The sequence below is a fragment of the Pelophylax lessonae genome (genome assembly GCF_965119305.1).
Source record: "Pelophylax lessonae genome assembly, chromosome: 7".
NCBI lineage: Eukaryota > Metazoa > Chordata > Amphibia > Anura > Ranidae > Pelophylax > Pelophylax lessonae.
Window position 1 is genome coordinate 174,135,511 of NC_138774.1, and position 17,950 is coordinate 174,153,460.

The 17,950-nt window shown below is 46.4% G+C and overlaps 1 protein-coding gene across 1 annotated transcript in view; it reads right to left on the reverse strand.

Moving 5' to 3' along the window:
• The window catches only part of ABCB7 (ATP binding cassette subfamily B member 7), a 267,277-nt gene that overhangs the window by 58,118 nt on the left and 191,209 nt on the right, over positions 1 to 17,950 (reverse strand). Inside the window, exon 6 of the mRNA XM_082262773.1 lies at positions 1,879 to 2,147. Coding sequence (XP_082118899.1) covers positions 1,879 to 2,147 — 269 coding nt within the window. The remainder of the gene's footprint in view (positions 1 to 1,878; positions 2,148 to 17,950) is intronic.

Below are 17,950 nucleotides of genomic sequence, written 5' to 3' on the forward strand. Positions count from 1 at the left end.
GTTGTTGAATCTGGATGCCAAAAAAAAATCAAGGTCTGATGTTGACCATTTGTGGCAAAGTGGCTGAAACCCCTCCCAATAGAGAGCCTATTCCCCCAGATCCAGACACAGAAGATTGAGAACATCTACATGCCAATTTTCCACCCCTGAGATGTGGACAGCAGACAGGGCCTAAATAAAGGGGATCAAGACCACTTCCCTTTGAGTGGCATAACTTCTGGTGCCTGCTTGATGGTTGATATAGGCTATGTTCCAGGATATTTAAGGTAGGATGGGTTTCCCCTGCAAACCAAGCCCACTGACTTGAGCGGGCATCCAGGACTCCTCTCAGTGCCACAGGCTTGTATCCATTGTAAAAAACCTCCACGCATATGAAGAAAAGGGTTTCTCAGACTCCAACACTAGGTTGGCAATCCAGCATGCTAGGGAGAGTCTGACCTTGCAGGTCAGATGTATGGAGCGGTCTAAAGCCCCAAGTTTTTTTGTCTTGCGCTGCCAGAAATGTTGTGTTGCAATGTTATGGAATATAACTGGATCTATGGGTGCAATCTTGAGGGAGGCAATCATTAGACTCAACACCCTCATGCAGGCATCAAAAGTCTCCTCTGGGCTCCACCACAGGCCCAGGCATGAGAGCAGAGGGACAGAAGAAGGACAGGAAGACTCTGGACAAGGCTGTGTTTAACATCAGGTCCAATACTCTGAGAGACAGTTCCGGCAATGACTTCCAAAGTTTGAGGATTCTAATGAAGCTCTGGAGAGTCAATTCAATGGACATGGGTGGACATTGATAGGGAAAATTCGATTTTTCAGCAAATGATTGTCCAGACACTCCACAACAAGAATCTGTTGAGCACAGAGCAGAGCCAAGACTAGTAAAAACTATTTGATGAAAATTGTGGAGGCTGTGGACATGCCAAAGAGAAGGGCAACAAATTGTTAGAACTGATTGCCTGCTGCAAAACACAGATAGTGTTTAAAGGAAGAAAATAAATGAATGTACAAGTAGGCATTTTAATTGTTTACTGAAGCTAGAAACTCTTCTCAAAAGGTGAGCAATGACCAATCTAGCAGTTCTATGCAGAACTTTTGAACCCACAGGAACAAGTTGAGTCTTTAGATGGTTTGGGCATCATAAAGAGTTTTAAGTAGACACCCTTAAAGCATTTTTCCTTGCTACAGGGGTAATGACTGAAGCTGCTGAATGGCAGCAAGAAGAGCCACCTGTCTGAGTTCAAAAGGCCCAGTTTCCAGCTCTAGGAAATGACACTCTGGTCCTAAGGGCCGACTTTGTCTTCCCACTCTGAGAAATGAAGACACCTCAATACTGGAAAGAGGGCTTGGAATCAGTCTTAGCTGATTTGGATGGACATATCTTTAAAACTAAAGAATGTTCCTAGCTTGGATATGAAACTGGAGGTCTGAAAGAACGAAAGGAACATTTCCTAACCTTAGAAGGCAGTGTCTTTTTCTGGGGAGGACAGTACTCCTACTCTGGTGATCAGCTTGAAATACTTATCAGAGGAATAGTCAAACAGGTATTCACCTTCAAAGAGATAGAAAATCAGGGCTTTCCTTATGAGGAATTTCTGAAAACCACCATTAAAGCAAAATGATCTTACTCATGGTGAATGGAGAGACAGGATTCATTGTGGAGACCTATCAAGCTGTTCATGCAGCAGCATAAAGCCACTAGTAAGAGGTACACTATATAAACAGCCAGAGTTAATTCCCTTACATGGGGAAAGAATGTGTTCAAAAAAACAAAAAACCCTACCTATAAGTGTTCTTAGTACCTGGAAGACTCTGGTGTTCCTCATTTTACATATAAAAAAACGAAAGGCTAAAATCATGTTTAGGGTGTAAGACGGAACATACCAATATGCTGCTAACAAGGAAAACCTCAAACATTGTGGGCCCCAGATTAAACACCAGGGCGCTGAGCACAAAGCTGATGCCTCTTGTACCCCGATCAATGGCTTTAGAGAGTGCTCCCGTCTGTCTGCTCAGGTGGAAACCAAGGTCCAGATTATGTAGATGTAAAAATACATTTTTTGCAATCCTCCTAATGGAACTCTGTGCCACCTTTCCAAACACGGCATTTCTCATTTCATTAAAAAGAGCAGAGCTGGCTCTAGCCACACCATCTAAAAAAAAAAAAAAAAAAAAAAAAAAAGATTAAAAAGAGATTGAACACGAGAAAAACACTTTCTATGATAAAAGAAAAAACACTTTCATTTTAAAAAACATTAAGAGTCGGTTCACACTAGCGCTCACACTCCATTGACCGCTACAGGACCCGTTCTAATAGGAGCGACACAAGTCGCTCCGACTTAGAAAAAGGGTCCTGTACTACTTCGGGGCGACCTCGGAGCGACTTGCATAGACTTCCATTATGTGAAGTCCCTGCAAGTCACTCCGAAGTCGTGGTGCATGGGAATGTACAAGTCGCCCCCGAAGTAGTAAGGAGTCGTGTCGCCTCAGTGTGAACTGGCTCTAAAACATCAGCATTTTAATGGAAATACAAACAAGACAGTTATTTTTAACAATCTATTCGTTTCCTTAAAAATCGTCTTTTATGTTGTGAGCTTTGCCTGTCTGCTGGCTGCCTCTTTTCACAGCTACCTGGATTCTTTGCATGCTTTGCAGCTTCTCCTCTGCTGTTTACTTTCAATTTCCAATAACTACATATCCCATGGTATCTTGCTACCTGCAATCATTGATTTATGCACTTCACCTCCTGAATCTACTCTTCTCAGTACATTTGTAGTTCAGAAGGCAGGCTCTGTGAAATGTGACACAGCAGTGCCTACTTACATGGGTATAATAAATATACTGTATGTCACACAGAATTCAAGGAAGTCCTTGTGCAAAAAGCTTCAAAAAGTAAGTTTACAAACTTCAATATAATTTGGAATTATAGGAATAGACTAGAAACAGTAATATTCTTTCAGTTATTCTTTTTTTTCTTCTAATGATTTTAGAACATAATTTTAGAACACATGCTGACTTTTTAAATTTGAATATATAAAAGACACAGTTCAGATACTGAAAGCAACTGCTCCTTTAGCAACAGAGCACATAACTGGAAAACACAACCTTTTTGGGTCCCTCAGTAGTGCGATACTCAAGTTATTTTCCCTTTTCTTAATTTTTTTAATCCCCAAAGTTTTTTATCTGCTCTCCCTACTTTCACCTTTATCCCTCTACAGAATTATGATTTTAATATATTTCCAATCCATCTAATTAGTATTTACTGATCTAAAAAGTTTGATGCATGAAAACTGTAGTAATGAACTTCAACAAATATTGTGTCTTGTCTTAGAGCCGAGATAAGAAAAATACTCATTACTAAAGTTAAAGATGTCCAGAAAAACATAAAAAGTGTAAAAGGCACACAAGCAGAGCAGAGGAACGGTGCAGAGGTCGGACATCAATCTCTTTCTGATCAAAGAGCAAAACACCTCGGTGTGTATACTGGATGGGCATAAGCGAGACAGCATCCGTTAGAAGTTATAAATATAGCTGGAAGGAAAATGTTACAAAAAACAAAAAATGCGTGTGTTCTCATGTTACTATACTGCTGAGAGTGGCGAGCGAAAAAAATGTAGTTGACAGCAGGTTATCTTGTAGGCTTTCATTAGCACAAACTACCTAAAAATAAATGGTGGGCACTCGGAAAGAGGGACCCCAGAAGTGGAGGATTGGGGCTGCTCTGTGCAAAGCCACTGCACAGAGGAGGATAGTAGGACAATTTCCATTAAAAAAAAAATGTATTTACCTTTAGAATCACTTTAAATATGTCTGTGCTCAGTAAGCCAGCCCACCATGGCTTTCAAAAAACACATGCTTATGGGATAAGAGACCACTGCTGTCATGCACAACATTGTTAAGCCTGCCAAATGTGGTTATTGGAAAGAAGGAACACCTTTGAACACACAGTGTCTAGTCTAAAGTAAAAAAAAAACAACACATGGGAATAGTTTGTAGTCCATAAGGCAGGGAATAAATACTAGAATGAAGTTGGCCATACACCAATAGATTGCTTTTTGTGGGGTGAACTGAAAAAAATCTATCAGATTACTCCATCCAGGCTATACAGCATGATGAATCCCCCTGCTAGGCTATTGTATTCTACACTGCATATGTTCGGCCACCGGTTTTATGCCTAACCCCTTCAACTTTCCAATCTAGAGATGTTGTATGGAAAGGAGCCCAAAAGTGCCACCTACTAAGTGAATTTTGCTGGGTTCACCAGGAACTGGATCAATTTCTTCAAGCCAGAAGATAATGTATAATAATGTTTTTTTCCTAGGGTACTAATTGAATATACTGGCTCCCGTTCAAATGCGTCCCTTAGTTTCTAAGCAGCATGGTAAGGTCTCAACCCCCCGCCCCCTATCTAAAAACCCCAACATTGCTAAAAAGGAGACAATTTGTGACGGACAGCTTTGGTCTCAGGTAAAAGGGGCTGTTCTGAAGACCAGCACTACCAATTCCAAAAGCAAAACCAAAAATAATACCACACAGCCTGTGGCGCTGTGTCTATTAACAAATGTACATGTAAACAAGCCGGCTGATGAATGACACAGCACTGCAGCACTGTGTGATATTACAGTTTTATGAATAGGCAATAAGCAGTGGTAGACCCTGCACCAGCTTGACATTGCTGATCTTTAAGTAATCTATCACCCTTCTATTGTTTGAACCAGATGGACTTGTGTCTTTTTCAACCAGACTATGTAACTACAGATGCATCTCATAAAATTAGAATATCAAAAAGTTAATTTCAGTAATTCAATTCAAAAAGTGAAACTCCTATTTTATATAGATGCGTTATTGATTACAAGCATTTCTTTCTTTTATTTTGACGATAATGGCTTACAGCTAATAAAAAAACAAAATTCAGTATCTCAGAAAATTACATAAGATCAAAAAAAAAAAAAAAAAAAAAGGATTTTAAATACAGAAATGTTGGCTTACTGAAAAGTAAGTCTATGTACAGTATAGTTTGCAAAATACCAATACTTGGCCGGGGCTGCATTTGCATGAATTACTGCATCATTGTGATGTGGCATGGAGGCAGTCAGTCTGTGGCACTGCTGAGGTGTTATGGAACCCCAGGTTGCTTTGATATCAGCCTTCAGCTCGTCTGCATTGTTGGGTCTGGGGTCTCTCATCTTCTTCTTGATAATACCCCACAGATTCTCTATGGGGTTTAGGTCAGGCGAGTTTGCTGGCCAATCAAGCACAGTGATACTGTGATCATTTAACCAGGTATTGGTACTTTTGGCAGTGTGGGCAGTTGCCAAGTCCTGCTGTAGAATTTCCTGATAGAAGGTTACGCTGACCTTGGACTTGATAAAATACAGTGGACCAACACCAGCAGATGACATGGCTCCCCAAATCATCACGGACTGTGGACCTCATACAACTTGGATTCTGTGCCTCTCCACTCTTCTTCCAGACTCTGGGAACTTGATTTCCAAATTAAATGCTACATTTTTCACAATCCGTGATGATTTGGGAGCCATGTCATCTGCTGGTGTTGGTCCAATGTATTTTATCAAGTCCAAAGTCAGTGCAGCCCTCAACTAGGAAATTCTACAGAACTTCATGCTTCCCTCTGCTGACCAGCTTTATGGAGAGGATGATTTAATTTTCCAGCAGGACTTGGCACCTGCCCACACTGCCAAAAGTACCAATACCTGGTTTAATGATCATGGTATCATTGTGCTTGATAGGCCAGCAAACTCGCCTGACCTAAACATCTAAGAGAATCTGTGGGGTATTGTCAAGAGGAAGATGAGACACCAGACCCAACAATGCAGACGAGCTGAAGGCTGATATCAAAGCAACCTGGGCTTCCATAACACCTCAGCAGTGCCACGGGCTGATCGCCTACATGCCACACCGCATTGATGCAGTAATTTATGCAAAAGAAGCCCCAACCAAGTATTGGTATAGCGCATACTATACTGTACATACTTACTTTTCAGTGAGCCAATATTTCTGTATTAAAAACCTTTTTTTTTTTTTTAATTGGTCTTATGTAATATTCTAATTTTCTGAGATACGGAATTTTTGGGTTTTCACTAGCTGTAAGCCTTAATCCTCAAAATAAAAAAATAAATGCTTGGAATATTTCACTCTGTGTGTAAAACATCTATATAAAATATAGGAGTTTCACTTTTTTAATTGAATTACTGAAATAAATTAACTTTTTAAAGATATTCTAATTTTTTGAGATGCATCTGTATATGTAACTATATCAGTCAAGTTGTGTATTTGTACCATTCACCACTGACACAGAGAGCCGCAATAATTTACCAATGCCCTATATGTCTTAGTGATCTTTTACCAACATGAAAAAACAAGCGGCTCTGATAGTTCATTCACAATAGTGGCAAATCATAGCTTAGAGAGGGGTGGAGCTCTGTGCTGGTTGTACCTCCCCACACGATTGCCCGTAATTTTGGCTTCAAAAAGAGGTGAAGCTACAGCCATCATACCGAGATGTGCATAGGGGACAGAGAGGCCACCAGCTAGTGCCAAGTGCTATATGCACTTTAGAGGTGCGCATCTTCACTGGCCTCACAATTCGATTTGATTACGATTATCATATCAACAATTCGATTCTGCGATGCATGCCGATTAACGCCCATGGTTATTTTATCTGTTCTTGAAGAAAAAAAAAATCCCTGCATGTAGCAAAGTCTAAACACAGCAGACAACTACTTAAAAAGCTCCAGGCTCCCCCCTAAACACTACAGGAGAGGGTCAGAGACCGCAGACACACTACAGAAGCCGGTCAGAGACCGCAGACACACTACAGGAGACGGTCAGAGACCGCAGACACACTACAGGAGACGGTCAGAGACCGCAGACACACTACAGGAGACGGTCAGAGACCGCAGACAAACTACAGGAGACGGTCAGAGACCGCAGACACACTACAGGAGACGGTCAGAGACCGCAGACACACTACAGGAGACGGTCAGAGACCGCAGACACACTACAGGAGACGGTCAGAGACCGCAGACACAATACAGGAGACGGTCAGAGACCGCAGACACTACAGGAGACGGTCAGAGACCGCAGACACACTACAGGAGACGGTCAGAGACCGCAGACACACTACAGGAGACGGTCAGAGACCGCAGACACACTACAGGAGACGGTCAGAGACCGCAGACACACTACAGGAGACGGTCAGAGACCGCAGACACACTACAGGAGACGGTCAGAGACCGCAGACACACTACAGGAGACGGTCAGAGACCGCAGACACACTACAGGAGACGGTCAGAGACCGCAGACACACTACAGGAGACGGTCAGAGACCGCAGACACACTACAGGAGACGGTCAGAGACCGCAGACACACTACAGGAGACGGTCAGAGACCGCAGACACACTACAGGAGACGGTCAGAGACCGCAGACACACTACAGGAGACGGTCAGAGACCGCAGACACACTACAGGAGACGGTCAGAGACCGCAGACACGATACAGGAGACGGTCAGAGACTGCAGACATGATACAGGAGACGGTCAGAGACTGCAGACATGATACAGGAGACGGTCAGAGACTGCAGACATGATACAGGAGAAGGTCAGAGACTGCAGACATGATACAGGAGACGGTCAGAGACTGCAGACATGATACAGAAGACGGTCAGAGACTGCAGACATGATACAGGAGATGGTCAGAGACTGCAAACACACTACAGGAGACGGTCAGAGACTGCAGACATGGTACAGGAGACGGTATCAAGACGGTATCAAGAGCAAGTATTGGGCTCTTGATAGCAAATATCAAAGCTATAACAAGTAGTTAATTTTCCGGCTGATTTGGAGAACATATCCCCTACACCATAACAAGAGATCAACTCTAGCTCATAATCCAATGTACTTTTCCATGATTCTAGACATCTATGTAAAGTACTCCACACTAGTAATAGACTTAGTTTGGTAATGGATGTTCCAGAAGTAATCAACAAAGCTGTAAGGTAATCGAATGTAGTTACAAGTAGAAACTTGGCAAATTTCCCCAGTTAAATCACAAGAATTCTGGAAGGTTTAAACAGGTTGCCTTTCATTATATAGGTTCCATACTCACAGTCACTTGGACTCCACATTGCAGCAGTGCACTCCTAATTCAAGTTGTCAGAAGAATTCCACTGACACAGAATTCAGCCATAAATTGCAGAATACTCAGGGATGGTAATAGCATTGCACTCCAATTCAAGCTGTCAGAGAAATTCCACAACACAAAATTCTGCCATAAAATGCAGTTTGCTCAAGGATGGTAATAGCAATGCACTTCCACTGACACAGAATCCAGCCATAAAATGCAGATTTCTCAGAGAGTTTAGGCAGTCTCTTTGGAGTAGGGTTCAATGTGTAAATCAGCCTTATATATTGTTAGTGGGTTTCCCCATCAGCTAAGCAAGAGTCCTTTCAGGCTTTAAAAGGAATTCCTTACCCCGATCAATAGTTTCTTCCAAAGAGCGATCGTCCCATCAGCTAAGCAAGAGTCCTTTTAGGCTTTAACCACTTAAATTTTGAAGATATATTGCTAGAGATGAAGTAAGAGGCACCACATCCCATAAATTGAGTAACTACAATAGAGGGGGGGCAAGTGGGACTTTAACGGTGCTAAATGATGGAGAAAATTTGAATTCTCAAAAATTGTACATTTTATTACACATAGAAAGTGAGGACAAGACAATACATCAATATAAAATGATAAAATCAAGAAAATGCACTCGAAAATATCAACTCTACATGTTTCGCCATCTTCATAATAGCTTCTTCAGGAGTTTTCATAGACATTTCTCGAGAGTGAACATTTCTTAAGATGACCTGAGCCCTTTCTTATGCCGAAGGTGGAGGTAATAGAGGTGACGCCACCAAAGCAAGCACAGAGGGGGAGGGGAGCCGAGACCCTCAGACTCCTAGAGTTGACCCATAGAGAGGGTGACAGCCAGGCTGATTATGAATAAATGTGCAGTTGATTCCCTAGGTACCTCAATGTAACAAAGACAGGAAGGGAAAATGAAGTCCCCTTAATATCCCCCAAATAGGAGGTATCCCCAAAATTGACAAGATTCAGCACCTAAATTGTCATGCAGTATTCAAAAGTTCACCGCCATTTCAATTCAACAAGTTTTCCAATAGTACACAAAAATGAAGGAGACGCAAATGGTCTCAAAGATCATGTATCATGTGGTCTAGACACCTGGGAACGATACATGATCTTTGAGACCATTTGCGTCTCCTTCATTTTTGTGTACTATTGGAAAACTTGTTGAATTGAAATGGCGGTGAACTTTTGAATACTGCATGACAATTTAGGTGCTGAATCTTGTCAATTTTGGGGATACCTCCCATTTGGGGGATATTAAGGGGACTTCATTTTCCCTTCCTGTCTTTGTTACATTGAGGTACCTAGGGAATCAACTGCACATTTATTCATAATCAGCCTGGCTGTCACCCTCTCTATGGGTCAACTCTAGGAGTCTGAGGGTCTCGGCTCCCCTCCCCCTCTGTGCTTGCTTTGGTGGCGTCACCTCTATTACCTCCACCTTCGGCATAAGAAAGGGCTCAGGTCATCTTAAGAAATGTTCACTCTCGAGAAATGTCTATGAAAACTCCTGAAGAAGCTATTATGAAGATGGCGAAACATGTAGAGTTGATATTTTCGAGTGCATTTTCTTGATTTTATCATTTTATATTGATGTATTGTCTTGTCCTCACTTTCTATGTGTAATAAAATGTACAATTTTTGAGAATTCAGATTTTTCTCCATCATTTAGCACCGTTAAAGTCCCACTTGCCCCCCTCTATTGTATTTAACCACTTAAGCCCCGGAGGATTTGGCTGCTAAAAGACCAGGGGGTTTTTTGCGATTTTTTACTGCATGACTTTAAAGGACAATTGCGCGGTCGTGCGACGCTGTACCTAAACGAATTTGACGTCCTTTTTTTCCCACAAACAGAGCTTTCTTTTGGTGGTATTTGATCACCTGTGCGATTTTTTGATCATGTGCTATAAACAAAAAAAGAGTGTCACTTTTGCAAAAATAACAATATTTTTCACATTTTTTTATATGAAATTCCCCAAAAAATAAAAATGTAAAAATCAAAATTTTTTAACATTTTCGGCCAATTTGTTTTATGCTACATATTTTTGGTAAAAAAAAAAAAAAAAAAAAATCGCAAAAAGCGTATTTTGATTGGTTTGCGCAAAAGTTATCGGGTTTACTAACAAAGGGAAAGATTTTTGTCATTTTTGGCGGGTTTTTTTAACGCGTAATGGCGGCGATCTGCGATTTTTTTTCGGTACTGCGACATTGCGGCGGACAGATCAGACCCTTGACTGACATTTTTGACACTTTTGGGGGTACCAGTGACATTACTGCAGTAATCAGTGCTATACATATGCACTGTTACTGCAAAAATGACACTGGCAGGGAAGGGGTTAACTTTATTGGACAGGGAGGGGTTAAGTGTGTCCTAGGGGCGTGATTCTAACTGTGCAGGGACATTGCTATTGGTGTAAAAACAAAGATCAACGGTCCTACATAGTAGAACCGTCTGATCTTCATTTTTACACCAGGGAGAATGACGGGCGGCTTGTTTACATAAGCAGCTCCGCCTTTCTCCCTTCACCGGAGCGATCGTAGTGTGACCGGCGGACATCGGGTCCGCCGGTCACACGCAATGACTTGTCAGTGAACGAGCCGCGGCGGGCGCGCGCCCGCCCGCAATTGGCTCGCAAGTCAGTGACAGGCGAGTGACGTATCCATACGTCACTCTGCCTGGCCGGGGCTGACCGCCGCAGTATATAGTCGTGCGGCGGTCGGCAACCGGTTATAATGAACTCCTTACCCCCCCCATCAATAGTTTTCCCCAAAGAGCGATTGTCGGTCAGCTTTTCAAGGGATTTTTTCAAAGGGAGCGCTTCACCGCTGCGGGAGGAGCCGTTACCACCATTTACACAGCGTCCGGAACTTGGTGGTTGTAGCCGGAAGCTTGCCAGAAGTAAGCAGAGCTGTTGCACAGGAGAGCTAGGCGGGATGCGGACACCTACATGCCTAAGACGTCTTATCCAGCAAAGACAGAAGAGGGAGGGAGGGGGAGGAGCCAGAAATCGATTACTCTGGGGTCCGCATCGTAACCGAAACGGAAAAGGCCGCATCGTGATGCATCGATGCGCCAATTATTTTCAACACCCCTAATGCACTTGGTACCCTGGGAAGTTAAAAAAAAAAAAACACTAGTTCTCCCTTAAGATCCCTTTTCGTCTGGGATCATTTCCAATCCAGGAGAAAGGGCAGGAATTCGAAGGATAAAAACTGAATTTTTGTAAAATCTTACCGTAAAATTCCTTTCTCTGAGTCCTCCGACAGTCGCCGCCCCCTTCCAAGTCCTCACCAATGGGTATTGACCTTTGCTCCGTAGGAGTAGCTAGGCAACAAGAATTGTTAATACAAAAGCTTTTCGCATAGACACACCCCTAGGGGCTGTCCCCTCAGTCAATACCTCCCTGCACCAGCATTCCCAACTCAGTTTGGTAGCATAGCAGTAAGAGTACACAAAAACCCCAAAAGAGGGGCGGGGCGGCGACTGTCGGAGGACTCAGAGAAAGGAATTTTACGGTAAGATTTTACAAAAATTCAGTTTTCTCTTACGTCCTCCGACAGTCGCCGCCCCCTTCCAAGTCCTCACCAATGGGACGTCCCAAAGCAGTGTAGACATGAGGGGTGGGAGACGCAACCGTAGAAAGGCAACGCAGTACCCACATCAGAGAAAGGAACCTTAACCACAGTAAGAGAACCAACTGGGCAACAGGAAAACGTGCTCAACAGGGGCAACAACCCAGGAAAACAAGTAACCCAGGGGTAAAACACCCCAATAACCAAGGGCCCACAAAAACAAGGGTCCCTAAGAAACTGCCACACTGAGAACTTTACGGCCAAAGGAGGCATCAGCCGATGCCTGAACATCCACCTTATAGAATTTTGAGAAGGCGTGAACGGACGACCAAGTCGCCGCCTTACACACCTGGGCCACAGAAGCCTGATGACGGTAAGCCCAAGACGTACTCAAAGATCTGGTAGAGTGCGCCTTCACAGGGAAGGGGGGAACCTTCCCCTTCAAGGCATAGGCTTGCTCAATGGTCTGTCTGATCCATTTGGCGATGGTCGCAGCCGACGCCGCCATGCCCTTCCGAGGTCCCTCAGGAAGGACAAAGAGGGAATCCGACTTGCGAAAAGATTTAGTGGACAACAGGTAAACCCTGATCGCCCGGACAACATCCAAGGAATGTAAGGCAACCTCCTTCGGATGCTTAGGCTTCGCGCAGAGCGAAGGCAAGACATTGTCTTCATTTAGGTGAAATTCCGAGATCCTTTTCGGAAGAAAAGATGGGTTAGGTCGTAGGACCACCTTATCCTTGTGGATCACCAGGTAGGGAGAGTTGCAGGACAAAGCCGCCAGCTCCGACACCCTGCGAGCTGAAGTGATCGCCACCAAAAAGGCAACCTTCTTGGACAACAGAGACAACGAGATCTCCCTGATCTTTTCAAAGGGAGCCTGTTGCAACAGGGACAGAACTAAGTTCAAGTCCTATGGAGGCAAAGGTTCCCTCCTAGGAGGGGCCAAATGTTGCACCCCCTGAACAAAGGTGCTAACCAATGAATTAGACGCCACAGGGCGTTGAAAGAGAACGGCCAGCGCAGAAATCTGACCCTTAATCGTGGCCAACGCCAAACGCTGGTCCACTCCCGTTTGAAGGAAAGCCAACACTCTCGACACCGAGTATGAGCGAGGGGAATACCCCCTGGACTCACACCAAGCAAAATACGCTTTCCAAGTACGGTAGTAAATTTTCCCCGAAGAGGCTTTTCTAGGGGAGAGACCCCTATCCTTCAGGACCTGGCTTTCAACAGCCAGGCCGTTAAAGCCAGCGACTAAAGCAGGATGGAATATCGGCCCTTGAGACAGGAGGTCTTCTCGAAGCGGCAGACGCCACGGAGCGTCGACTGCCAGATTTACGAGGTCTGCGTACCAAGACCGGCGAGGCCAGTCCGGTGCCACCAGAATCACTGTGTGCGGTTCCGAGGCTAACCTGCGAAGAAGCCTGGACAGTAGTTGAATCGGTGGAAAGGCATACATCAGACGATACTGATGCCAGGGCGCCACTAACGCGTCCGAGGCGTCTGCCCGAGGGTCGCGCGTCCTTGCCACGAACCTTTCCACCTTGTTGTTCAGACGAGACGCGAACAAGTCCACATCCGGGGAACCCCACTTCGCGCACAACATCTGGAAGACATCCGGGTGAAGGGACCATTCTCCCTGGTCCAGGGTCTGGCGACTCAGATAATCCGCCTGCCAGTTCTCCACCCCCGGAATGTGAACTGCCGTTATCGCCGGGACGTGCGTCTCGGCCCAAGACAGAATGTCGGCTACTTCCCGAGCCGCTCGGGCACTCCTGGTGCCCCCTTGGTGGTTGATGTAGGCCACCGCGGTGGCATTGTCCGTCTGAACCCGAACTGGACGGCCCTGAAGCCGGTCCGTCCATCTCAGAAGGCAAAGCTTTATCGCCCTCAATTCCAGAATGTTGATCGGAAGGGAGGACTCCTCCCCCGACCAAGTTCCCTGGGCGGACAGAACGCCCAGAACACCACCCCAGCCCGACAGACTGGCATCCGTGGTGAGCACCGTCCACGATAATGGACGAAAAGATTTGCCCCCCGACACCGCCGGGGACTGGAGCCACCACAGAAGATCCCTTCTGGTGTTGTGGCTCAACGAAATCCGCAGATCCAGGGATTGCGGCCGCCCGTCCCACTCGGCAAGAATCTCCGCTTGGAGACTCCGCGTGTGAAACTGGGCAAAGGGGATCGCCTCGAAGGCCGAGACCATCAAACCTAGACACCTCATGCACGTCCGGAGAGACGACTGTCGGTTGTCCCTGAGGGACCTGACCTCGTCCTGAAGAGTCTGAAGCTTGTCTTCCGGTAGGAAAACCTTCGCTTGGACAGAGTCCAAAATCATTACCAGGTAGGGAAGACGAACCGAAGGACACTCCTGCAGTGTCCGCATCGTGGTGGACAGGTCGGTCACCAGGCTCTGACTGGCGCTTGACCTTATCAGGATATCGTCCGGATACCCCAAGACAGAAATGCCTTGTGCTCGCAACAGGGCCAGAACCGGCGCCAGCACTTTGGTAAAAACCCGCGGAGCCGAAGCGAGACCGAAAGGTAACGCCACAAATTGGTAGTGATCCTCCGCAATGGCGAATCGAAGGTACCTCTGGTGACCCTCAAAAATGGGGATGTGTAGGTACGCATCCTTCAGATCGATGGAGGCCATGAATTCCCCCGGACTCAGGGCAGCCACCACTGAGTGCAGGGATTCCATGCGGAACTTGCGAACCCGCACAAAGCGGTTCAGAGCTTTCAAGTCCAGAATCGGACGCACCTTGCCCTCCTTTCTGGGCACAGTGAACAGATTGGAGTAAAACCCCCGAAATCTGTCCCGATGAGGCACCGGGACCACCACCCCCTGGGCCCGCCGGTCCCGCACTGCCAGGTGCAGATCCCGCAAGCGCTCCGGAGACAGCTGAAGATTTGAGGGAAAAAATCTGCCCGCCGGCCGAGAGAGAAATTCAATCTTGTAACAAGATCGAACGATGTCCTGAACCCATCTGTCCCGAATGCGGGCCAGCCAAGGTTGTAGGAAACCGCGCAGACGTCCCCCCACCCCAGAAACGGGTGAGGGCGCCCCTTCAGGCGGAAGTGGTATGGGAAGTTGAACCGGACTGGCCGGACTTCTGCTTCCCCGCCCACGGCTTCTTCTGGGGCCTTGGCCTTTGAAGGGCTTGCCCTTGGACTGCGACCGAAAGGCACGAAAGGACCCCTGAGAGGGCCTAGACGAGGAATTCCGTTTACCACGGAAGGACTTATGCTTGTGGGACTGGGGCAGGAGAGTACTCTTGCCCCCCGTAACCCCTTATATCAGGGTATCCAAAGCCTCGCCAAAAAGGCGAGATCCCGCGTAGGGAAAATCCACCAGGGTCTTGCGAGAAGATTGGTCGACCGACCAATTCTTCAGCCAAATCAGACGACGGTTCAGTATCGCCACGCTGGACAGGCGCGCAGCCAAAGGAGCTAAATTCAAGTCCGCATCACACAAGTACATGACACCCTGATGGATCTGGTCCACCATAGCCAACGTGGTAGGTGAAGCTGAATCAGCCACTAAGGTGCGCCTGAGCAACTTTGTCCAATCTGCAACAGCCTGCGCCGCCATAATGGAAGCAAAAATAGGCTTCAGCATAGAACCAGCCACCATATAGGCATGACGGGCAAGAGATTCCAATCTCCTGTCCGTGGGGTCCCGGAAAACCGGGGTATCCTCAGAAGGCACCGCAGTAGCCTTGTTCAAAATGGCCACCGCGTGATCCACCTGAGGCGCCACGCACCAACGCTCGTCGGTGGAGGGCGCAAACGGATAAAGCAGCTTAAACTTATTTGGCACAGTAAAGGGCTTCTTTAAATTGCGCCACTGTTCATTAACCGTATGGTGAAATTCAGCAGGACAGGGGAAAACCTGCGCTGATTTGCGAGTCCTCTGCGTCCCAAAAGAGGACACCCTAGCAGGAGGAGTAGGCTCATCCTCCAGGTGCAAGGTATCCTTAATGGAAGCAATCAGCTCATTCATGAGTGCAAGCTCTTCAGGCGAGCCAGGGGGAGAAACATCAACCCCCTCCACCTCTGCCTCCCCCTCGGACCCCAGAAGGTTCAAAGATGAGCGGGACCCCGAGAAGGGTACGCCAGCCACAGCAGCCACATCGCCCTCTGAATCAGAGAAAACGGACACCCTGGCCCTTTTTGCGGATCGTTCAGCCATCAGCATTTGCACATGAGACACTAAGGAAGCCACTACAGCGGTCAGATCGGCCCCATCGGGGGGTGCAGCAGCCCCCTGGTCCCCCACCAGGGCGGGGGGAAACTTGCTATCCTGAGAATCCATGCCCCAGCACAGAAAAGTAATAAAGGTACTGGCCCTTTAATACCACGGCGAGCGCAGCCCACCGCACACTGCTGTAAGCACCGACCCCGCAGGGATAGATAACACTGAGCAAGGAATGACAGGACAAGAAGGTAAAAACCTGGAGAGAGCACACCAGACTGCTGCCACCGATCGCTGTTCCCAGAGAAAGTGGAAGTGATGCAATGCTGGCTGACTGATATAGCCTATGAAGGCTCCGGCAAAATGGCCCCTCGGCTGGGGGAGAAGGCTACAGTAAAATGGCGCCGACATGTGCTCGGCCGAGCACCGCCCGCCAAAATGGCGGCGAATGGCGCCAAAACACGGCGCTGCACAGGGACAGGGCCGGTCACAGTATTTAGGCAAAGTAAATGGCGGATCGCCGCAGCGACCGCCGCGCACACACACATGTCTGCACACAAAACTGCACCCAGAGCATAATGCACAGCAGAGCAGGATGGCCCCCCCTCGCAGCCCACAGACAGTGCAGCCACACAGGGATCGGACAGGGAGCCCGCAGTCACACAGACATGGGGGGTACTACACAGCCACAGACTGACACCCACACAGAAGGTCCCCACACAGAAGGTGCTTACCGTACCAGATGGCGTGGGGAGCCGTCTCCAGCGGCAAACCGCTATCAAGGCAGACAGGGAGTGCCGCAGCCAGGACGCTTGTGGACCGCAGCCATAGCGTCCAGTGAGGTAGCCACCTCACAGGCAGCATCCCTGCAGCGAACAGGGATGGGTCGTTCAATGTGCCAGGGTAAAACCTAAGCTGAACGCTCGATGGCAGGCTGGGGATCCATCTGGCTCTCAACCCTGGGATCCAGGGCGGCCAGTCCGAGACCCAGCTCCGCATGACGATTCTTCATTTGAAGATCCCTAAACTAAGGCTGACAAAATAACAGCTAGTAAAGAAAAGAGAAAAAAATACTTGAAATAAAATCAAATAAAGGGTAGAAGGCTGAGACTGAGCCCCAGCACAGGAAAGCCAGCTACTCCTAAGCTAGGCAAGATCAAACTGAGTTGGGAATGCTGGTGCAGGGAGGTATTGACTGAGGGGACAGCCCCTAGGGGTGTGTCTATGCTAAAAGCTTTTGTATTAACAATTCTTGTTGCCTAGCTACTCCTACGGAGCAAAGGTCAATACCCATTGGTGAGGACTTGGAAGGGGGCGGCGACTGTCGGAGGACGTAAGAGAAATCCCCTTTTTTTTCCAGAATGCCCTTTAATCCTTAACATTAGGTTTTATGCTAGGTAAATGTAAATCATTGGAGTACTGCGGTCCTAAAAAATACAGAATTGTATCTGGTAACCTTCCTTCCACCTATGACAAAAACATTTTTTTCAAAGAGTCTACCGAAAAGGCCATCAATTATATCCCTTTTAGGTTTGACACATTATTGTGCATAAAATAAGACCAGGACAAGTATGATCATTGTGTGATAAATATGTTAGGCTTCCAATTTTGAATAAAATGCAAGCTCCAAACAATGCCAGGCTGCCTAATAACCAGAAGTTAGCTTGAAAAAAATAATGCATAAAAATGAAGCCTGCACACATTTTCTGAAAAAAAAAGAAAAAAATATCAAGAATAAAAACAAACCAAAAGTCTTAACGTAAAATAATGAGCATGACAATGGTAACCTTGCCAATCCAATAATTACAGTCATAACAGAAAATGCAGAAAAGGGAAGAACACACATTAAGCTGGAAAGGATTAACAATTTGTTGATTTTGCACTTCTATTTAGTTTTTGTTAGCCAAGTGCTTTTAAAGTACAGAGAAAGCTGCTTGTTGATTCTTATATGTAAAAAAAACAGCAGGCCTCTTCCCTTTAGCCTTCTTATACAGTTTGTGCATAATACATTTCTAGACTCCATGT